General features: G+C 45.2%; 1 protein-coding gene across 1 annotated transcript; it reads left to right on the top strand.

Annotated features, from left to right (window-relative positions):
• The first annotated feature begins 1,177 nt into the window (after window positions 1–1,177).
• On the top strand, window positions 1,178–10,111 carry LOC119448070 (beta-1,4-mannosyl-glycoprotein 4-beta-N-acetylglucosaminyltransferase). The gene is made up of 2 exons (XM_037711561.2): window positions 1,178–2,411; window positions 8,935–10,111. Exons 1-2 carry the CDS (start codon window positions 1,314–1,316, stop codon window positions 9,139–9,141), a joined length of 1,305 nt encoding a protein of 434 aa, XP_037567489.2. The 5' UTR covers window positions 1,178–1,313; the 3' UTR covers window positions 9,142–10,111.
• Window positions 10,112–23,989: the final 13,878 nt, after the last annotated feature.

The raw sequence follows: 23,989 nt of genomic DNA, 5'->3' as shown, positions 1-23,989 counted from the left end.
AGAACATGGCTGCATAAAAAGACTATTTTCCTTTCGTCAGTTAACTGTCGCCTATGTGACGTGCCTGAAACCATTGAACGCGGTTTTATTGTTTGTAAAGATGCCATTTTATTTTGGGATGTTATCCATAGAAATTTGCAAAAAATATTTTTATCTAAATTCTCACACTGTCCGATATCTTGTTGCTCCGCATGAAGATGTTCCATTCGATATGTTTTTACTGATAGGCCTGCATAGCCTATGGAAATCTCGTATGCAAGACCGAAGTGCAGAAAAAACAACTTCCTCAAGATTCCATTTCGTCCAGATGATCATGCACTTAAAGGATATTTACTACCAAGAAGAATGTCAGCCAGCTTGGTATCCACTTTTGATTAGGTGTTTAACTTCCCCTTAAAAGTTTTTTGCAGTGAAGGACGGTGCTGCTGTGTGTGACGTTTTCTTCATATGGACTGCTCGTTGAAGTTTGATTACTTATATCCACCTGGTGCTCATATTATTGTAAATAGTTCTGTAGATAAAACATTTCATTCATTGTAATAAATACCATGTTCAAAAAATTGTAACGGTGGCGCAGTGGTTAGCGCGCTCAGCTACGGAGTGGAGCAGTGGCGGTGGGGCAGATGATCGGATTCTCACCGTGGCCACTTTTCTTTTTTAGTTAGATGAAGATAACCTAATTTGTGTGCCGTTTTTCTACCAAGCCTTTCTGATGACGGCGGGGTCGCACAGTGAGGCACTAATGCTCTCGCATAAAAATCACACGCAAATCATCCTGCAAAGCTTAACTTTATGAGCATTGCTTTCAAATAAGTTTTATAAACGTGCAAACTTGCGCACAGAATATTATGGTGTTGGTTTTCTCCTACTGATAACCGCCTATCTCAGACTGCCAAAATTCGAGGGCGTGTCCGTGAAAGCACTATGCCACGCTACATAAATGCCGCAGTAGTAAAGTTACAGAGATGGGGTAATTTACAGATTGGGCGTGAAAAGAGCATGTCACGAAGCAGATGAAACCCGACGTCTGAATGGTGCAAGGAACTTGGCATGCCTTTCTGTTTAAATTTTCAGATTAGGAATGTACGCTGCCGCATGGTCATAAAACTGCGCATTTTTTTTTTTTTTTTTTTACTGAGTGCTGGCATGAGCGGAAGCGGTGTACTCGAAACAGCTGCTGGGAGCAGTCACAACTAAACGCAAACACTGGTGAAGTGCAGCAGCTGTTTCACAATGTGTTCCTGGAGCCCCTTGTGAGCAGAAAGGATCACTGGCACAATTCTGTTCATGTCCCTTCGCACGTTTGCAGTGCCATGTCGCGAAGACTTCGTAGGGGTGCGTTTTTCTTGTTCGTAATAGGAATGGTTCTAGGTGCAGTGTTTTTTTGTGCCATCCATATGAAATGGTCTCGAGAAACGAAGCGTTTGAAGCTTAGCAGCGCAGTGCTCCCTGATGGGGCAACTAAACTCAGTCGTCGTATAGTCCCGGACCGTGCGAACGCGGGTATTTCCAAAACATCGAAGATATCAACTACACGGCATATGGCCGTCACTGCGAAGGCCGTCATCACGAATGCCAAAGATTCACTGGGGTGCTTTCCGGAGGGAACGGTTACTGGTTCCTCGACGACCATGTGCGTTTGTCGCAGGGGTTGGAACGGAGCCGAGTGTTCCGTTCCCGACGCCGTGTGGAACACAAGGATGTTCCGAGTTTGGTACTCCCAAGGTCGTATCACGCGCCGCTCGAAACCACGCGCCATCATCAACGGTGTTGTGCTCAACCACGAACTAGACCTCCTGGAGATCCGTATCAACGAGCTGGGTGACTCCGTCGATCACTACATTGTGTGCGAGTCAAACTACACTTTCTTTGGAACACCGAAACAACTTCACCTGCGGTCCAACCTCAGCACCGGATTCCTGCGCGAGCATGCACACAAGATCATCCTACTCACCATAGGAATGTACAACTTCACCGATGCCGACCCGTGGGCACCTGAGAGCTTCTTCCGCAGGTACATATGGCTCGAAGGCCAGGGCCACCTGAAGAACCTCCGCGACGACGACCTATTCATGCTAGCAGACGCCGACGAAATACCAACCCGTGACGTCTTGCTCTTCCTCAAGCACCACGACGGGTTTGGCGAGCCGGTGGGAGTCAGTCTGCGCTGGTTCCTTTACGGCTTCTTCTGGGAGAACGCGCGACCGACCGAAGTTGGTTTCGCCTGCACGGTGGCGTTCTTGCGCTACGTGTATGACAATGACACGGCAAGAGTCCGCAAAGCAGAGGCTTACATCTCTAAGCGCCTTCCCTACACGGGAACGTCCCAGTGGCACTGGACCATCACCGGATCGTGGCCTCGTTACGCTGGCTGGCACTGCTCGTGGTGCTTTGACGCTCATGGGATTCAGGTATACTATGCTCTCGGTCGCACGATTCACCTGATAAAAGTTGAGAATGCCTAGCTTCTCCTTTTCTACATTTTCGCTACACAGCTGTTCCTAATGTAAAAAATGACTGCAGTAATGATTCAGCATCCTAATTTCTTTGAAAAGTTTTGAGGCACTGGAAACAATCAAAACAAGGAAATTTTTAAACCGTAATTTTAAGAGCGTCCCTTTGTTTGATCTCTTCAAACTATGTTACTGAATACTGTGGCGTTTCTATCAATTTTGTACCAATCACCGCAAGGAAGGATTTAAAGAATGTCCCTGTTGTGAAACGTGAATTCTGAAAATAATTAGTTCGGCAAGAATCTGCTACATGGCGCAAGTTTAATGAAAAAAAAATTCTCGTCCACGTGTAAGTAGCTACGAAGCTCTAAAACATCTTATAATTCGGTGCAACATTTGGAATGACGAGAGCATTCATTTTCATAATGTGCGTTCATTCGCGAAAGGTGCAAGACGAATCTAATGAAACCGCAGGAAGTCTAGCATTCATGTGAAAGTGGTTTCACCACTCAGTTGCTCCAATTTGCCGATTTTAAGGACGTAAAAGTATTATTTAAAATGTTTAACATATTTTTTATGTAGTTAATTAAGCTTTGTGATTAGTCGCGCAAGTATACCTGCTCATATAAGTCAGGTGAAGTGAATTTAGTAGTGCTATCCGCCATAGGCGATTTTTAGACGTTCATGTAGTGTAAGAAGTTGGTGGTAATAGGTATATACCCGTGCGGCAGCTTAGTGGCTGTGGCGGTCCATCCCGAACTCGAAGTCGTCGGTCCGATCCCGGCCGTGGTGGCTGCATTTCATTGGGGACTCTAGCAATAGGAAGGTTCGTCAATAATGTCCCACGAGACGAGGTCAACGGTCTACTATCAGTAGAATAAATGGATAGCGCCGAGGCTCGTCTTATTTGGTCACAACAAAACGTTGATCTTGCAACAAAATTGCAAAACATTCAGCAAGCAAGCGAATGCGCAGAGAATACGCGGGTGCCAAGCGTTCCAAGAAAAAAAAGTGCATATTGAGACCTAATGGTCACCTTCAGTAGGCACATATATGACGTTTGACCAGTAGTACCCGATCATATTACCTGGAAGAAATGACTTAAGACACTAATAATTCCACATGTACTCGGGCAGATTTTCAGGGCCGAGTGCTTGATTAACTGACTCGTATAAGAACCAAATTTTGGGTAATCAGATGGGAATCAATTTGGGAATCAATTAAAAATAGTTGGCCTAGATTTCACTGGTTCTCTGAGAAGTTACAACAAAAGGAGACATTGTCAAACATAGGTGGTTGCTTGGCCTAGTTCGTAATTCATGGTAAAAATGACGTACAGCGCGAAGGACAAGGACCGAGTGAGACGACAAACACTGCGCCGACTTCCAAGAATATTTTGTTGCCGTTGCCACATCACGTGTATATATAGAAGAGGCGGCATGCGCAGAAAATGAAACGCAATCAAAAAAGGGGTGCTCTAACAGCAACTCATTGTTACTTAGTATGTGGTCACGTGAAAAAAAAAGGCACATTACTATGACTATATGTTCAGATATATGACTTCACTAGGTGTCAGCGCGATAGAGGGGGCACTAACACACAAACTACCCAGTTTCCTAATGAAATCTGCTTCTACTATTTCCCGCGTGAGTTGTAAGCTGTGTCTCGCTAAGACCTCCGTATCTTCAAAGAGGGGTTCGCAGCCGACGCAGCCGCAATCCCGGCAATGGATGCCCAAGTGGCCCTGTACAGTACTCACGGATTGAAATAGGACACTCGGAGCGCGTGGCCGCGGGTACATGCAGCGCCGCCCGTGGGTTCTCATGAAACCAAGATGTTGCATTGTGGTATAGCACGAGGGGGAGAACATCTACGGATTGCTCTTCCGGTCGCCAGCGAGCCGGCCTGTAGTGCACCACACTGCTAGCGTGGCGCTGCAAGGCTTGAGCGCCTGCGGATGCCGACCGAAATGGCTCGGCGGTGCGCACCGCCCATACTGCGGCGCCGTCTGCTTGCGCGGCTGCGCGAGCGCACGACGCTCTCGTTACACGCGCTTTGGCGATGCGGCACGCAGGCTGTGCAAGTAAGACACAGGATTCAGCTACGAGATTGCGCCTTACGTGATTTCGTACACATGATAACATCTGCACAAAAGAACGGAAAGTTTACTTTGTGCGAACACCGAACACCTGTGGATCGGCCGACAAGAAAGCGTCTTCTTTATTTCAGCCTCGATATGATAACTCCCGGCATTGTTGGTAGTACTGACGTCAGCAGAAGCGGAGCCACAGGTCGTTATATATTGCGAGCACAAGACGTGCGTTGCTTGCACGTCACGCCACGCTGGCCGTGTGGTGAACTACGGGCCGGCTCGTTGACGACCGGAAGGAGCAATTCTGCGCCGTAGATGCTCTCCCCCTCGCGCTATACCACCATGCAACACCTTGGTTCCATGGGCACCCACGGGCGGCGCTGCATGTATCAGCGGCCACGTGCTCCGAGTGTCCTATTTCAATCCGTGAGAACTGTACATTATTATGAACGTTGTTGTAGGGCTCTCTTAAGCGATCATTTAATCACCTGCTGGTCTGTCCAACATATATACTGGCGCAAAACAGGGGAATCTGGTAAACCACATTAGTTGCGCATGTCACAAAACGTTTTTTTTTTGTGCGTGACAGAGCAACAGCTGTGGTGTGATGTAAGCGCATTGACCCGTTTACAGAGCCTTGTCAGCTTTTCCGGGGCTGAGAAAACCAGTGATTCCTGCACGCTGCTCGATCTTTTTTAGCCTATGGGAGACATCATGAACATATGGGAGCACTGCCAACCGGCGCCTTTCAACCGGCAGGCTCCGTGACTGAGCGGGCTCATCACCATTGGTGCGCTTAAGAAGCTGTTCTGCTATGGCAGAAATTAAGGCCATAGAGTATAAAGCACAAGAAACGCGACCAACCAGTGCGGCAGAACTATGTTGCACGCTGTGCGGGCATGATTTATTGAGGCTATTAACAATGCATAAATGTATAATACCTCGTTTAACGAGCTTTGAGTGTGCCGAGATAATGGGCAAGAGTGGCTTTCTACTCCTCAGTTCGAAAAACCAGCACATACTTTTGTTAGAAAGGCAAAGCCTGAGATCTAGAAAACGCAAGGAATTATCCATGGGAAGCTCGTGCGTAAGTTCCAGAGGCTGCAGCTCTTTTTTAAAGATCTCGAAAACTCCAGACGCAGCAGGTTGGAAAGCGTCATCGGTGCAGTCAATAAATATCAGGAAGTCAGGTTTATAGGTTTGTGGATAACTTCTTGTCCTACCTCTCGCTTGAACTTTTGACCTCGCTTGACCACAATTGACCTTTTGTGCCATCTCTCGCTTCAACGCGTACTAAACAACTTAATATAACAATTCTAGAGGAAAAGCTCCCCATAGCGCCCATGTATTGAAATCGGAAACCGCAAGGGCGCTGCCATGTTGCTACCCTATGCAGGCGCGCAGGCGCAGACGCCGAGATGTGATTCAGACGAGGCGCGCAATCTACGCGATCCCGAGCCTGCGTCAGTATGGTAGCGCCATCTATAGTTAAGGCGCCTGCAAACGCAGCCTTTTACATACTGTAAATTTTAAATAAAAATTTTTAGTATAGCCATCTGATCTTTCTAACAATAGACGGAATCAACTCCAAACGTTGTCCGTGCCTACGTGCTACGTGTAAGTGCTTGCTTTTTCAGAAATTTTTGAATATTTTTTGTGCCACAAAAATTAGTCGTAGCAACATGGCGGCGCCTTTGCGGTTCTCATTTTTTCGCCAAGCTTTTCCTCTAGAATTGTATTCTAACTCTACGCAAACAGCGAACACACAGCGCACGGCTGGCTCCGTCCCTGTCGCAGCCGCTTTCAAGATAGGGCCCACGCTGCCGCGCGTGATTAGATTTAGGGGCAAGTTAAAGAACCCCACGTGGTCAGAATTAGCCCGCGGTCCCATACTACGCTATTACTAACAATCATATCGTGGTTTTGGAACGTAAAATCCAGAATTGTTTCATTAAACTATCTAGTCTCATGGAGAGCAGCTATCATTACAGCAGTCCTCTGTAAATTGGAAGGAATCGGCGTGGAACCCAATCGCCTTACGACAACCCGGATTGCCATTCGCACTGCAACAAATGGCGGGGCGACATTCACATTGTAAGCGTTGCCCATGCTACCACACAATTATTTCCTTTTTTGTATAAAATAAACGTATTTTAAAGCCTTTAGTTACATGTTTAATTCCATTTAAGTCATTTGTTTCACCGCACAGGATATAATATCTAGTCTAAGAATGCTATACTGCGGTTCGATATATTTTTTGAAAGGGGGGTAAACTTCGACGAAATATTTTATGCCGGAACCTACGGCTTGCTGTCCCTATTAAACCAGAGTTGCCGTGTAGGGAAACTTATCAATAAAAAAAATGTTGCATTCCTAAGGCTTACAGAAAGACAACATGCGCAGACTCGAACGCCATATCTTGGTCATACAACGATAGGACGAGACACATCAAGGAAAAAAAAAATACAGGTGAAAGGAAAGAGCGTCACTCGCAACTAACTTTATTCCGAGAAAGCATCGCAATATATAGCTGAGCTAACACGTGCGCGGCAAGGTTCCACGTATCACCCCACCCATATGAGTCAATAGGAATCATGTGCTAGTTTAAAAAGCATCTAAAAAATTCAAACTCGGCGCCGCGCAACACCACTGACGTATCGCTAATGCAGATATCTTTTTTTCTTTTTATGCCTAGAGCATTTCTCGTGCCAGCACCTCGTTGCTTCTACCCAGAATGCTGATCTCCTTACATCTTGCGTTACATTTGCATGCTTTGCAGTGCGCAGGTAAATGTGTCGAAAGGTTATTCTTAAGGGAAAGTGCGTGCTCTCTCGCTCTGCCGTTAACACATCGACCCGTGGGCCGATGTAAACCCTGCCACAGCTGAGCGGAATTTCGTAAACCACACCCACCGCACAGGTGACGTCGGGATTTACATGCCTTCTTTTTTCAAAATTAAATGGAAAAAAGAAGGAAAGGCAACCGATGAAAACAAGGCCAATAGTTGTACCCTACGTACATAAGGTTGCGCACAACCTTAAGAACGTAGCGAATAGGTACAATGTCCCAGTGGTCCTCTCTGCACCAAGGAAGCTTTCAGGCCTGTGCCCGCGGATTTCCAAAGCACCCCAGCCGCCTATATGTGGCAAGGGGCATGTAATTCCCGACGTCACCTGTGCGGTGGGTGTGGTTTACGAAATTCCGCTCAGCTGTGGCCGGGTTTACATCGGCCAAACGGGTCGATGTGTTAACGACAGAGCGAGAGAGCACGCACTTTCCCTTAAGAATAACCTTTCGACACATTTACCTGCGCACTGCAAAGCATGTAAATGTAACGCAAGATTTAAGGAGATCAACATTCTGGGTAGAAGCAACGAGGTGCTGGCACGAGAAATGCTCGAGGCATAAAAAGAAAAAAAGATACCTGCATTAGCGGCGGCGCGGCGTGTCCCCTGCGTCTTCTCTGGACCTCAATAAAGTTATTTCACTCACTCACTCACACCTACATTAGCGATACGTCAGTGGTGTTGCGCGGCACCGAGTTTCAATTTTTTAGATGCTTTTTAAACTAGCACATGATTCTTATTGACTCATCTGGGTGGGGTGATACGTGGAACCTTGCCGCGCATGTGTTAGCTCAGCTATATATTCCGATGCTTTCTCGGAATAAAGTTAGTTGCGAGTGACGCTTTTTCCTTTCACCTGTATTTTTTTCCTTGATGTGTTGCGTCCTATCGTTGTACGAAGAATGTACCAACTAGCTCAACAACAAGTTTTATAATGCCATATGTTGGTCTACTAGGTATATGCCGTATGTTTCTGTGCTCGTTGTATTGTCGTTGTGTAAGCCTTAGCAGCGAAATAATAATAATGACTTTCCGGTTAGCCCGAATGCGACCTCAATACGTGCGAGGGGGAATTGAACTCGTCACCTTGCGCTCCCTAAAGTACACCTGTGGCTTTATTATTTTGTAATTGCGGTAACTCTTACATACGTTCTATTCGCGAAATGCCTCAACCAGGTTTTCTGCAGAATCGGTTAGGTTAACATTTATAGAAATGTATTTGTATTCGCTCTTAATCGCTTCATGCGCAAGTGCGACTTATGATGACAAGATACAGTGACTCTCTCCTTCCCTAAGGCATTGCAGTTGTGCAATAATCAAATAAGGCAACGTATACGCACGCCGCGGAGTGCGTTCACGCTCTACGCGGCACGGGACGTAGCGCAATTTTTGTCCGTGTAGGTGCTGGAATTTTTTCTTTTGCTGTAAGCAATTTCAACCAATTATTGCGGTATTCACGCACAAAATATTGCTTTTTCGTGCTGTGCATTACTGCGATACTGTGTCTGAAGTGAAACACTTGTTCTGATTTTCCTGTTTGCAGGTGAAACTCACCGCGGCACAAAGGGACGACGGCATACGGTGGGGCGATTTTGCTGAAAAAAGAGACATAGAGTACATAAATGGCCTCCGAAAGAGCGGGCGTTACTTTGATGACAGCCCACCCTTGGCAAGTTGCGACGCTAAGAATACAGCTCCGGCGTACGTCAGAAATAATGCTGACCGTTTTCCGTACTTAATGGTCCCCTAGCAAGGAACACCTCCAGCGCAAGGACATGGGAACGCAAACTAAAATAGGTGCAAAATATCGATTCAAGTCATGCATGTATTTATATTCCTGAAGTGCTTGTCCTTCAACGTACAATGTCATCTAGCATTTCAGAGCGCAAAAGGAAAGCGGCCATTCCGGGAAAGCGGTGAGCAGTCAGTGCAAATGGCCAAACTAATAACGTGGTACTTCGCGTATGGGTGTGGGGGGAGGAGTGATAGGAAATAGTTATTGTGTATTGTTAAGGTATCGTGGGCACCACGTACGTTTTATATTTCTTAGAAATGAAATGCAGCTTTGTATGCCTAGTTTCAGCCAGTCGTATTTATCACCCGTGTGCGCGTAAGCGCGTCAATGAAAATACAAGCATATAAACACAAGCATCGCCGTGTTCATGACGGTAGCCTGAGTAATACGAGCGCCAAAACAAAGCGACAGATGTTGAAACCCTGTCTCAATGGCTCGGACACATGCTGTTGACCCTCCTTGCTCAAAAAAACTCAGTGGCTAAGTGGCTAGGGTATTCTGTTCTTAAGCAAGAGGTCGCGGTGTCACCCGCCGCACTAACTTACGGGCAATGGCGTTGCACTACTGAGGTCGAAGTCGTCGGTTCGGTCCTGGCTGCGGCGGCCGCATATCGATGGGGGTGAATTGCAGAAACACTCGTGTACTTAGATTTAGGTGCATGCTAAGGAACCCCAGTTGATCAAAGTTAATCCGGAATCCTCTATACGGCTTGCCTCGCAATCCTCTCGTGATTTTGGCGCGTAAAATGTCATAATTTAACTGCCTTTTTTAAGATCGCGTACTTACTTTTCAGCAGCGTTGGCCACTCCCTTAGGTACGAAATATCAACGCGACCGTATGAAAAAAACAACCAGGGGTGGACATTTACTTTTAACATTTTACTGGGCTGTCTGTGATAGCCCCTGTCAATTATTGAATAAATCAACATTTCTGCTTAACTCAGTCGATTTCACTCCAAATATCAAAACAATAGCATCGGGTGTCTCCACAAGTACGCCACGCTGTTTCAATGATTTGGCTGTTGTGAAATATTGTAGGTCTTCAGCTGCACTAAAGTGCTGCACAGGTCATCAACACGTTGCACCCAGTTACTGGGTGCAGCGTGTCCTATTTCTTCGTCAAATTATGAATGATCAAATATGTGACAAATCACGCGACTTGACGTGTGTTCAAGAATAATAACATGTTAGCGGGTAGAGACAAAAAAAAAACATAATACCTGCTGATGGACTCTGTCAACTGCGTTTGTCTCCGAAATGGACATCAGCGTGGAACTGCTGCAGGTAAAGAAGTTTTATTTGCAGTGCGAGTTATATTTCGACAACTAAGCATGTACTACTACTGCTGCTGCTATTGTCGTATAACCTTGTCATCTGAGGCAAAGGAAAGCGTGTGCCTGACGGGAACACGCAGTGGTGGTCTATTGAATTTAGTACTACGGCGTTATAGAAGCATTCTGCGCACAGCCCTGGTTAGAAGTGTAGCATAGAACATTTTATTCTGCCACACAGCGTTTATAGCAAGTACACTTAATCTCGATCACCGTCACTTTCTGTGGACACTTCGCGCGCCAGGGCTCCTGGTTTGTGGTGGTACAGCCACGGCTATGTCAGCTGGTATACCCCCAGGTAAACGGGAATTGCGCCACCAGCGCCAATCTCTCCCCTGGTGCTTGGTAGATGTAACTTCCGAGACAAAAAAAAATAAATCAGGCATGCTGCCTTGGCCACGCTTTTGTTGATACGCGAGATGGAAACGCAATTCCACTTGTGGTCTGTTATGTCTACAGGCGCAAACGGAAGCCAACACCACTCGCATTTATTTTTTCAGATCGTTTTGTTCTTACACATCTTGTTTACAACAGCTTTCAGCTTTTAATTTTGTGTCGCACTTGCATGTGCGAAAGGCGTTTCTGTGACAACTTATGCATTATGCAAATATGGCGTGCGTATATTTGGTTTTCGCAAAATATCAGTACGAATGAAGATGTGGTCGATTGACTGATTTTATTGGGAAGCTATCGCACAGCAAGACATTTAATCCAAAACACAATATTGTTGAATTCAGTATCCCATTATTCAGTACAAATGGAAACATTCTGTACTACAATCATCCATGAGACACATTTCAATTTCTCAGACAGAAAAATATTGCTGCACTAACCATGTTCATTTGCTGTGCAGAACACAACTCTACCAAAGCAATTTTCGTCGCAACAGTAATTTCTGATTAATAACACGATTATCAAGGGCATCACATCACCATCTTTCGCATACCAGTAAAACCAACTTGCTCTTTTTATTCCATACAATGGATATACTTGCTAGTCCAAAAAACATGTTATACCTAGTATATTTACCGCATAGCTCCTTGTGCTAACTTGCCGTAAACTATTTAGCAAATTATATTGAAAAGGACTTTTTTTTCATTTTTGGTTTGGCTTCGCCATACATGCAAGAACAGTAGAGCTTCATTTAGAGTGGCAACATTGGTAACAAGGTTTTATTACGAGATTGCTCACAAGCATATTGCAGATGTTTCTTGAAATGTGTAATGTACTTAGTTTGTCCTTTCATAATCTAGGCATAAATGGCACATTTAGAAGACAACTGACAACAAATGGCACCGACTTTTGTTTTTTGTCAAGGAACAGTAAATGCAGAAGCATGTGTCAATCGGCGGTTTATCATCAGATGAGGGTGGGCAAGGACAGTGATGCACAGAGTATTAATGAACGCGCACTTCGGGACATGGAGAAATATTTTTAAAAGTAACTCAAATCGGCTGCATTCAATACACACTGTTCAGAGTGGAAGAGTTCTTATTGTAGACTGCTGTTTAGCTTATCTTTCACACAGTAGCCACACCGCTCGAGTGCCCGACCACGAGAAGCTGCTCCAGAAAACATATCTTCATGCGCTTCCCTTGCTTTTGCGACAATGGAGTGCCACCTAGCTGCCCAAGAGTTTGTAGAACCCTGGGATCAGATGATACCCCAACTTCTTTCTCCGGCGCTTTCTGCGTGGTAATCTTCAGGCGGCTCTTTTTACATTTGCGTATCCTTCTTCAGTCGTTGGATGACGGCTGCGGTTTTGGGTATGTATATTTTCCGCGCAGGGCTTCGCTGCGGCGGTGTAGAACCTGTAGAGACAGATGCATCACTACAACATCTTGATGGGATAGTTGGTAAATCTTCGCCCAATTTGTGCGTTGTGTAAAGGACGAATACACACACAGGCACACAGGACAAGTGCAGCATCCTGTCTATCTTTAAGTGTCATGTTCCTGTGTAAAGCGAATTACATTGGTGACAAATGCGTACCATATTACAAATGCGTACCATTTATGCAAACACGACGTGAAACGGCCATTGATTATAAAATTTCTAGCACATGAGACAAAAAAACGCTCTTTATATGCTGTTCAGGTACTTCTTAGAACTTTACGCTTAGCTATAGATGCAGGTAGCTGTACTCATCATTAAAACCAGCGGTGATATAGACAGCACTTAATGCTATCGCTCATTTTATCAAAAGTAGCATGAGAGGTTCAGGGCTGGCATATCGCATATTTTCATTCACTGTTAACGCATTACATCACCACATATGTGCAAGCTATTCCACATATGACATGTGATACCGTTGCATGAATGACTTTATTTTGTAAATAATAACCTAATATTCTTTTTAAAACAGGACAGATGAGCCTACATTTTATGTTACAAATACAAATAGCAAACAATATTGACAGATCCATGAAAAACGATCGACGAAACTGGTGTACTTACGTGGTCTTTCCTGGTCAAATGCTTCCGGAGACGCCAAACGCATCTCCACACTGCCGTCTGCAGCATCGATAGATGGTACTGGCAACGGGGAAGGAAGGCGAACTGGGCTCTGGGTGGAGTCTATAAAAATACAGAATATAGAGCGCCAGGTATTTATATTTGCTCACATGAGACGCAATGGCTCGAGTCAACACCACCATCATGCATGCAAACAACAAGTGCAAAACTTGCAGTAAGTGTGCCGATTACGTGAAGTGAATGCAGACCGAGTTCCTATGTGAACTATTGACCAAGTATGAAAACTTCCCTCTTCTCTTGAAACAAAGGCTGGTTATAGCTGTGCACTGAATCCCCATATTCGCAACTTTTTCTTCCTCAGTAGATAAGGAACTTAAATCTTGGGACGCTTTTTGTTGTAGTTGATTCCGCTACACCCACAAAAAAAAAAAAAAACAGTACACGAGGAATGCGGAGTGAAGGTCCCGGAGTAGCGAAAACCAAGCAATACTCGTTCATTACTTGCAGATTTGCAAAATAATGGTATGCTATATATCACACATTGCTAACGAACCTTACATTTATCCTTACAATTATCCTTAGACGGACCAGACAGCGATTCAGGGGAGAGGGAGACGGCTGTGCTTGGGCCGCTTTCTAGAAATGCGGACGAAATACGTAGCACTGAAGCTTGCATATTGCACAACTGCTTGAACCGACCTCGGAGCTGTTTTCGTGAAATAGTGCTTTTGAAGTCATGGTAGTCCGTTCTGGTTACAGTTTTTTGCAGGATTACGAATAGGCATACGCCTCCAAAATTTAATTGGATGTTTTAGAGCTACTGTATGTTAGTGTAGCATGTTAAGCATTGCTTGTTTCTGAATAGCTCGCTGCGAAAACTAGCAACAGTTTTTTGGAACTAGTTTTCGTGATCAATGAATGTTTTTGATTCATCTTCTCAGAGATTACATAATTGAGCATTTTATTTATTTTGGGTTCATTTTGCGGCAAAATACCGATAAGAGGAAAACTGACGTTCAATGGTTTAAAGCTGCTAGGTAACTGAGCACTGTAATCCTTGCTTCAGTAGAATTTGTGCTTTACAGCGGCTACCAAACTTAAGGAGAACACGGTAGCGCGTGGCAAGAACTGGCTTCACCGTATCGTCTTCTGTAGCGCCAAGCGCGGCGTGACTTTTGCGGTCTGAATTTCGCTCATTGTCAGCGAAAGCTGTTCGGATTTTTAGTTTAGTCTATAATCGGGAACATCATGCACCGCAGATGAGCAGCTGATAAAAGGAAACTGGCAAGCACGCTGTGTCTTGGCGCATGCGGAACAAATTTCGCTGCGCAATGTCACATGGCTCCCGGCGCCGTAAGACGGCATGGAAAAGACAGCGCTCGCCGTGCCTTGCGTCATGGCCTGTCAATTGGTTTCTGTGCGAAAATAATGAACTACAGAAGCACAGATTCGCAACCAGTAATAACTTCTTCTCCTTACCTGCATCGATCAGGGACTCCTCTTCCACTGCAAGAGTCGGCCCAGCCAACCACAACCATCTTGTTTTGGCCTGGACAGCGTAGTCCCTTTCTTTGAAGTGGTCCGAGAAGATGTGGTAGCCGTTGTAGTGGAGTGTCGTCCGGTGAACACGCGAGCGCCTGGCCGCGCTTCGCGGAGAGCCACTGTAGCCAACGCGGCCGCGCATCGAAACGAACCTGCGCAGGCGCGGCATTGCCTGCAAGCGTGGCTTCGCGTTGTCTGCTATACATTGCTCGCGCTCTTGGGCGCGTCCAGTTTGCATTGCCGGGAAACAAACATTGCTTGCTCGGTCATGTATTTGGTGACGCGAAGACAACCTTTCGTTTTAGTGTCGCAACTTGGAGACCGGTAGATTTACCCTGCTAACCGGAGTGAACTTCGTAACGCAATGTAAATTCTTAAGAAAAGGAGAATTTCGTAGCTATGAATCGACAGTATTAAAAAAACTTTATTTCGTATAAGCAGGTTTAGTTAATTCTTCGTTTCGTAAGAAAAATCAGCAAGGCAACGTTAGCATGAACATTTTCTCGTAGGCTCTACTGAGCACAGTGAGTGTGGGAGCTGCGTGTGTATTTTTACAGGGAACGTGTTAAGGGGAGTTCCTAGGCCGTTCTATTGCGGCTTTGACGGCAGGCGTGCGACGGCGTGAGCGGCATCAGCCGCTAATCTAAAGAGTCGTAGCTCCGAATGTTTACTTTGATATGTGGAGATCAATAACTATAAAAAAGCTGCCTTGCGTGTAACTAACTGAAATATACATTTTATTTACGTGTTTTATAGCCAGTATGTAGTTTTTCTCATGTGAAAAATACAATGGCACACTGGAGCAAGATATTACAAAGGAGAATAGATAGACAGAGGTCCAGCGAAGTATACTGATGTTGAAGTTTATTGAAGAACGGAAATGGCGAAGAATTTTCCTGGCTAAAACTAAATTAAAATATACTGACGCTACATATACTTCGTGTGGACGTCGTCACTTTTGCTTCAGTGAAAAGTATCCGCTGTCGACTCGACCTAGGTGCTGAGGGAAGTTAGACAAGATGCCGTCCCTGCTTTTTTCCCGCGGCAAAGTGAACACGAGACGGTTCGCGGCTTTGTGGGAAATAGGTCCTTGAGTGGTCATTCAATTTTAGTAATGGGTGGCTTCTCCGGCACTGTCAATGACAGTCCATATCCTGCCTGGCAGAGCGCTGTGTAGGAACTCACAGAGGCAGCAGTTGGCTCTAATCCGTTCCCATCCTTCTTCGACAGCGGCCCATAGCGTCTCAATAATAGTGACGTCCAGAGATTGTGCAGGCCACTCCAGAACTTCGCACTTGCCCACACTTCAAAAACGCCCCAACTTGTGAATAGGGGAGTGGCCATGCTGCTAAATAAAGTTGCCGTCAAGAAAGAGGGAGATATGTTTATTATGAGAGAAAAGCTGAGAGGCCGGCCTACATCAATGTTCTGACCTGCTACTTGGCGTTGGGGGAAGGTGAAGGGGTGTAGAAGGATAGCATATAGAAGACGTTAATTATGAAGATGAATATAGTGGTGAAAAACTTGCACGGTCCAAGACTGTTCAAAGTCTCTTGTCCAGTCCGCTCGCATGCTAACATTTGATGAGAGCCTTCACACTATCACGCTGATGACGAGCAAGAGGCGAAGGTCCAATAGACCCTTTTCAGTCAATGGTTGCAACGACAAATTTCGACAAGATGTCTGTCAGCAACTTGCACAGGGTCCATCCAGAAGATATGGCAACATGACATCGTCCAAGACTGAGCATTACATGTCAGCGGTGAACCTGCTTTCAATCCTATCTAAGGGTCCCAGGCTGGTCGGTGTGATGGCGCGCCGGATACTTACAGAACAGAGGCCACTGGCTGCTACCCGCTAGATGAATTCAGGCAAATACCTAATGAAAGAAAAATGTTTCGGAGGCCTTAACCTTCCTTATATGCTGAACACGCTGAGTAAATTTAAAAAAAGCCATGAAAAAAAAACTTTTAGTCCAACAAAAGGCAGTGTGTCCTCATTTGGGGCCTTTAACATCAATTGTACGATGGGAGAAGTTTGACCTAAGTCCAGAATGGAGTTACGGGCGTAGGTAAAAATTAGGAATGCAATTTTATGAAAACGTTGATCATATAGTCAGCTCGACGCACCCAAGAGCCCGAGAAGTGTAGCTGATGACACAAAGCCACGCCTACAGGAATTGCCGCCCCTGCGCAGGTTTGGTTCGACGTGCGGCCGCGCTGGCTGCAGTGGCGCCCCGCGGAGCGCGGCCAGGCGCTCGCGTGTTCACTCTAGAAGTGGACAACACTGTACACCTGCTCTCACGTAAGACCAGCCATATCTCCCCTTTAGCCTAGTTTCGCCATTTGTGACACATGGAAAGTTCGTAAAATACAGCGTGGACCAAAGGTGAGAGTAGAAAGAAGCGATGAAAAGATGATCTCAGTCTAGGTGCCGGTTGATATGTGAAGCGCACCTTGGTACTCACTCAGGTGGCTCCAACTTCTTGTTTTAATTCGAAACGTAAATGGTGACTGCTACGTAATACATTTTTTCTGGGGGGGGGGGGGGGGTGGAGGGCTTCTGCTGTGTGTATGAACATTGAAAACTGGTAGCGTCTCAAGAAAAAACTGGTCAGCGGAATGTTCGTTAGCGTAACGAGTTTGTCCAACAAGCATTCAAATACTTTCAGTAAATATAAATTGCAAGTTATCTATTCGTGGAAAAAGTGACGACCAACCGCTAACATACAATGCAGCAATATTTCTATCTGCGCGTCAGCTAGCACCAATCGGCTCATGAGCACCTGCCAACAGGTATCTTGAGTTTCTTACAATACCGCAGTAAAATGTGCCGTGCCAAACCAAAGCGATATTCACTAGAATGAAGCCACGAAAGGTCCTTCGGTTCTTCCTGCAGCTGTTTTGATAAGAACCGCGCTTGTTTCCTTTATAACTACTGTACAAAAAGTGTGCCTACATCTCGTTCACTGAGAAACAGAAAATTTCGCCCTGCTGTTCCTCCCCGAGTTGCCATACCACAAAGACGTGCAGCATCCATTTCGCCATTTCCTCGGTTGCATGTTTTATCTTGAGATTTGCGCAGGACTCGGAAAACACGAAACGACAGTGAAGAAAGTGAAGTACACACACTTCCTTTACTATTGTTTGAACTTTGGTGAGCACTGAACAAATCTCAAGAGGAATTCATACAAACTTTCTCAGTTTTCAATTCTGGTGCACGTTGTTTACCATGGCGTAGGGAGCATCAATTTCAAAGCACAATACAAACATTGACTTGTCTGTTGTCCACATCGAAAGAGACAACACATTGAAAGAAAAAAAAAAACAGCATGCCTTGCAGTTTTTATGTGACTTCGCTCCCAAGTAAACAAGATGCTATCGTCACGTGATACTTATAACATTGCCCACGCAATGTGGCATCAGGTTCATTATACAATATGCAACCACCGTGGAACACTGCATAAAGAAACGAACAGTGCGACGTTATCCGCCCCTGTTTTGTTGTACTCTTCGATGAGCGCGAAAGAGCTTGATGAAACCAAGTTAATCAGCACATTTAAAGTGTCACACCGCGGGACAAGCTGAAAGTTTACTAGTCGGCGTTTACAGCCCTAATTTAAACTGCATCGTTCTTAGCGGTGAACCTCCATGCAATTCACATGCATACAACGTGTTGGATTCGCAGATGTCTGGGTCACCTCTTGAAACAGTGAACATGTGTTATTCTGTATCAACGAAGCAGCAACGCTTTATAGAAGGAGTGCACAAAACACAGGCCCTAGACTTCCCGGTCTTAGCATTTGCGCCGTCTGCAGCCTCCATTTGGAACCCAAGAAGGAGCGAAAACAAGATAGGACAGAAACTGTTCGTAAATAACTATATGTAATCAATTCACAACAATTTTCTTCACAGCGTCACAAGAACTGTTTTGTGGCTAGTCGTAAATGATTTTTTACGGCATAGCAACATTAACTGCAAAGTAACATATGAAAAGAACTGTTTTAGCCCTCGTCGCCACTACAATTTAGTAAGTAACGTTAGTGATAGCATTCCAGAGTTCTGTGATTACTTTTGGAATATTTAAGGCGCTGCCGCAATTCCGAATGTAACACAAACGAAAATGTGTCTCCACCATAGTGTACTAATTGCTAGGTTTCTGCCTTCTCAGACACTGAGAAGGCAGAAATACTTAGAAATTCTTAGGTGAAGCAATGTGAATACTTTGGTTACACTAACTTAAGCTGCGGTTTCTTGCAGTGTTGTGGAAAGTGTCTTCTCATCAAGACCTTGTTCAAGTATGTTGGGTGCAAACAATTTCTCAGCTTGCTTCTTCATTTTATAATCACCATTTAACTGCATTATGTAGTTGGATTACTGTTTTTTCTGATAATTCCCCCTCGTTGCATGCTGTACAGCTCTTTTTTTGTGCGTCATCTATGAGGGCAGAAGGCACTTTCCTGGGTGCCCTGTTCTCGCCAATATCGACATTGTCTTTGAGTGCAGCCTCATAGACAAACCCTCATATGCATCCGAGGCCTCCATACAAGTCAATGTCGTCAATGGTTTCTACTATGTCGCTCTTTTAATAAAGTTCAACTTGTTCCATGTATTCTTGCTCAGGATAAGTGCTACGTGTCATCTAGCTATGACAAACTTGATTCACTCAGGTTTATCCACCACTGTGCTGTTATGCACTCACCGGCAATGTCAAGCTTGTGCTGGGTGTACGAGATACGTTTCACCGCAGACTGGTTTATCGCCAGGATGAGGCCTTTGACGACGCTGATAGGCTACACTGCGCTCTGGCATCTGGTTTCCCCTTGAATATTTGTCCGCACTGGAACGCGATGATTTCGTGCCAGTCCTCGTTTGATTTGCTCTCTTCCTTGATCTCCAAAACGAACATTTTTGTTCTTCCTCTTCAGAGTCTAGCTGTGCAACACTGTTTACCTGTTTCTGTGCTCATTTTTATGACTTATAAACAGATGCTTAGTGCACTATTCCTCCGCAGATGTCGCATTTTTTCCCGGAAGCTGGGCAAAACCTCTTTGGTGCGTGCAGTCATAGTAGCCGCACTTTCTGCGTTTTACTAGCTGCGCTGTTCTGTTTTAGCTGTGGTTTTTGGTGCACCGCAAAGACAGTATTTGTGTTCTGCGCTGCGTGGTATTTACTTGTTCAGCTCCCTGCTCGAATAGTTGTCAGTAGTTTTTGTCTCACCTAGTCGTTATTCATGGCTGAGATTATTCTGTCACGGAGGAGTTCGTCTGTTAGCCGACCAAACTTGTATCTATTCGCTTGTACTCGCATCGCTCTCACATGATCATTGTAAGCTTCTTCCGCTATCTGCACCATTTGGTTGCATTTTTACCTTTGTAGGAGGGGTTGATGCACGGAGTGAATTGTGTGGCAAACTTCGCCTTTATAGCACTCACGTTCTGCTTTTATTTATCTGTTACTGGAGGGTACTAAATATTTTCTGCACCTCCATCCCTATAGAAGACATGATCGCCGTTACTTGCACTTTGGCAGGCTTACGTTGCATTTGAGAGATGATTTCGTACGACTCATAAGCTTGCGAACAATTCTTGCACGTGTTGTGGTCGTTCGCATATTGTATAATTGTTTGGGTGGCCACAGGCCGTTTTCTCGCGACATCTTTGAGTTCTCAGTTCTTCTGGCAGAGTGTGAAGTTATCGGCACAGCTCAGAATGAAGTTGTATTTATTTAGAACGAGTATACACAGGGACGAAAGCTTCCTGCATTGCGATGGCCATGCCGTCTCCTTGGACCGACGTCAGCTATGCGTGGCTTGACTCATATCAGCTTTGATAGACGCATATTTAGTACCTGAAGTTACAACCTCCTTGACAGATTCCAAAGACTTCCAGTAGCGAAAACCCATAATCACTGGAAGTCGCTGAAATAGCATCGCTAACTCCCTAAGTATGCTCTCGCATACATAAGTGAGCGGTGGCCTAACTTTTTGTGATTTAACCGGTCTTTCTGTCTCTGCACGGCGGTACATCACTATCCTAATTTATTGAAAGCAGTAAATATACCCCATCCCCATAACGACTCAGTAGTCCATAAGATGCGGAAAATTGGGGACCTACTTTTTGAAGTTTATCTTACAGAGTTTGAATGTGAGGCATACCCATGGCCCTTTTCATCTTCAAATTCTTTCAGCAACTGTGTGTGAACTGGAAGACATGATATACCTTTTCAAGCATTAGAAGACACTTGCTACGGCAACACGAACAAAATTTGGGTCTACAAACGCGAAACCTGAATACTAAAGGTCATGCTTACCTTGTGCACACGTGACTACGTGATGGAGGACTTAAAGCACGACACGCTATTCTGTTTTTTTTTTCAGCTTTCAATGCTTGCAGGCAAAACATTGCTAATGATTTGATGATCTCGGAGAGTATTGCCAACACATATGACTGTCCTGAAAAATCAAGGTAAAACCTAGAAATCAGATGCTTCGCATAGGCAATTCTTATGTTTACCGTAACCGCCCCACTTCTTACTTGGAACTTTTCAGTCAAAAGAATGACACTGCCAGAGTGATCACTAGAACAGAAAACCAAGTAATCGTCCGCGTAGAGAGATAATTTGAGTGCATACCCACCCAAGGAGTCGTCTTATTCCCAATCAACTTTGCTTAAGTATACGAGTACATATCACTAAGGAGATGGACAACTTTAGAACCGATGCAAATTTATGGCTTGTGTACAAAGTCACTGTCTTTCTGCACTGCTAACATGGACTTTAATTGAGAGACAATATTTTTAATAAAACTCCTGTATACACAGCATATTTGTCGGTAAAATTAATTGCCATATTTGGTAAGTAATGCTACGCTGAAAACACATTAAACGGGCCCTGAATCTCTTCTTATTCAAGTGCAGAAAGGCATTTGAAGTTAAAAGGCTATTTCAGAAGTACTTTTCCACAAAAAGTACTTCAATGCGTTGAGTAGAAGCGCACTTATTGGCAAGCAAACAATTATTTCGCGGTGATTTCGCTCCTTCTTCAATGCCTTGCGCTATGGCCGAGCGGGTCGTGCCCACAAGGGTCGGCTTTTAAATGTCGCCGTGGCGTACAGTTCTATTTTGATTTTGAATGTTAACGTAGACGCCACTGCTTCAGATTATAACGCCTGCGGCGCGAGCCGCAATGCCCTTTGCCAGTAAATTCGAGGCAGCACCCCGCGGCGGCCACGGTATCTACGTTCCGTGGCAAACCGCAGCTACATGAAACTGTTGTGCGTATGTGTGCAGTGTTTGCTTTACGCAGTACAGAACTTCAGTGCGCGATCGCGCTCAAATGCTCTAGTCTGACCATGCTAAGTGGTGAGCCCCGGCTTAGTCCTCCGCCAGCTTGACCGACGGATAGTAACCACATCGAACTTGCGCGCTCTTGAAGCGCTTTCAAATAGTCTGCCAATGCGTCTAACCAGGTGGGGCCAGGAGTGAGCGCGCGGCCGGAAGCATGCGTGTGGTCTGACCTGGCTATCGTCTTGATTGACGTCAGCTATTGGCCAACAGCAGCTGCTTATGGGAATCCTCTATATGATGAAATAAAGCGTCCAGAAGAGAGTAAGGAACAGGCTTCGGTTGAAAAGAGAGCTTTTGAGAGACAGGTGATTTTGCGAGCTTCACGCGCCGCGCACGACTGCAAATCTTGATTGAGATGTTCACAGAAGCGTATGCTATCCGCCGACTATGTTTTAGCACCAAGCCCGAGGGGTGGTTCAGGATTCCTTTAACATGTCAGACGGCAGCGTGTAATGAAGATTTTATCAATGATAAGACTATCAGGATATGAACCTTTTGTTTCAACCACGTGTACCCGAAGTAGTAAGGTTCTCGTTTATATTCGCAAGGACCTTACGTATTTTGCGCAGCTCGTACCATCACACGACGATAACCCATATGTCCGTGTTGCTGTGAAAAAGAAGAGGCTGTCTTTTACACTTATTGGCGTCTACGTTTCCCGAACAAGTCAGTTCGATAGCAAAATACTAAAAAATATTCTGGCTGCATCTCCCGGTCCTTGGACCAACGCTCACCACCAGATATGGGGAAGCTCCAGGTTAAATTGAAAAATCAGGTCACTCATATCCTTGGCATCAGGCCACCACCTGCGTCTTGTAAATGATGTAGGCCCACATTTCTGCGAGGAACAAGGTACAATAGCTGTCTAGACTTAACACTGGTGTCATGTTGCGTGACTTCGAGAGAGCAAGGGTTCGCTGATATCGAAATCCATGGAAGTGATCATATTCCGACCTATGTGGGAATCGATGGATTAGAAGCCACATTACCGATTGTATGCTGCCAAATCGACTGGTCAGTCTTTGAAGATCTTGTAGAAGACACATGCAAGAAACCAATCACTCGCAGGCTAGAAGACATAATTGCAGACGCAATGCAAGATTGTACGTGTTGCTTCACAGATTCATCAAAGCGTACAGAGTATGACATTGAATTGGAAAGGCTCCGTGCACTACGTCGTCGAGCTAAAAGGACGTACATGCACATGAAATAATTCTTGACCTGAGCGTACCTCGGCAAATGCAAAAGAATATACAGCGCCGAATAGATAAGCTAAACTATCAAAGATGGAAATGCTTTTGTGAATCGTTGGACCCACGCCAGCCACTGTCCCGTGTGTGGCGTGCCCAACGGGGTCTTCGCTCCTCCCCCCAGCAACGATACCCTTTTAACGTCTATGCTCTCTACCAAAATAGCCGTGAGATAGACGTTGCAAAAGAGTTTTGTGCGCATGTCGCCTGTGGGAAAGTTCTACTCCGTTACATGGTTTTAGGCGACATTCCTGGGCCACAAGATACAAGTATGGATGCTCCATTTTCTATGGAAGGGTTAGAAGCTGCTATGGCGCTCTGTTGGTGTTCGTCTTCTCCAGGGCGCAACGGAATCACAGATACTGATTTGCGCCACCTAGGTCGAGAAATGCGACAAGAATTGCTCAAGATTTTTAATAGGTCATGACAAGATTGCTTCGTTCCACGGGAATCGAAATGCAGCCGCCTGGTACTGCTGCTAAAAGCAGGAATTTCACCGCTAGAACTGGCATCATGTCAACCCATAGCACTCGCCAGCTGCGTCGGGAAGCTAATGAAGCACACAATCCTAATGTGTCTCGAATGGTACCTTGAACACCATAATATATACCCTGACTCTATGGTGGAATTTTGACGAGGCCGTTCATCGATTGACAATGCCATTGATCTAGTGTCATTTGTTTAGCAGCAAAAATCTTCGAAGCGATTATCAGTAGCACTCTTTCATGACGTGAAAGGCGCTTACGGCAATGTTTCTCATCAAGCCATCCTAGACGCACCTTTGACATAGAAACTAGGAGGACGAGCACATCGAAGGATCCGAAACTACTTGACACAAAAGTCCTAGTTTGTACGCACAGA

The sequence above is a fragment of the Dermacentor silvarum genome, chromosome 1 (assembly GCF_013339745.2).
Source record: "Dermacentor silvarum isolate Dsil-2018 chromosome 1, BIME_Dsil_1.4, whole genome shotgun sequence".
Taxonomy (NCBI): Eukaryota; Metazoa; Arthropoda; class Arachnida; order Ixodida; family Ixodidae; genus Dermacentor; species Dermacentor silvarum.
This window is presented reverse-complemented; position numbering and strand designations above follow the sequence as displayed.

Excerpts from the sequence above, each read along its gene's own strand:
- LOC119448070 (XM_037711561.2), top strand. The coding sequence starts at position 1,314 with ATGTCGCGAAGACTTCGTAGGGGTGCGTTTTTCTTGTTCGTAATAGGA. Across the intron at positions 2,412-8,934 it reads TTGACGCTCATGGGATTCAG|GTGAAACTCACCGCGGCACA; the intron begins GTATACTATGCT and ends TCCTGTTTGCAG.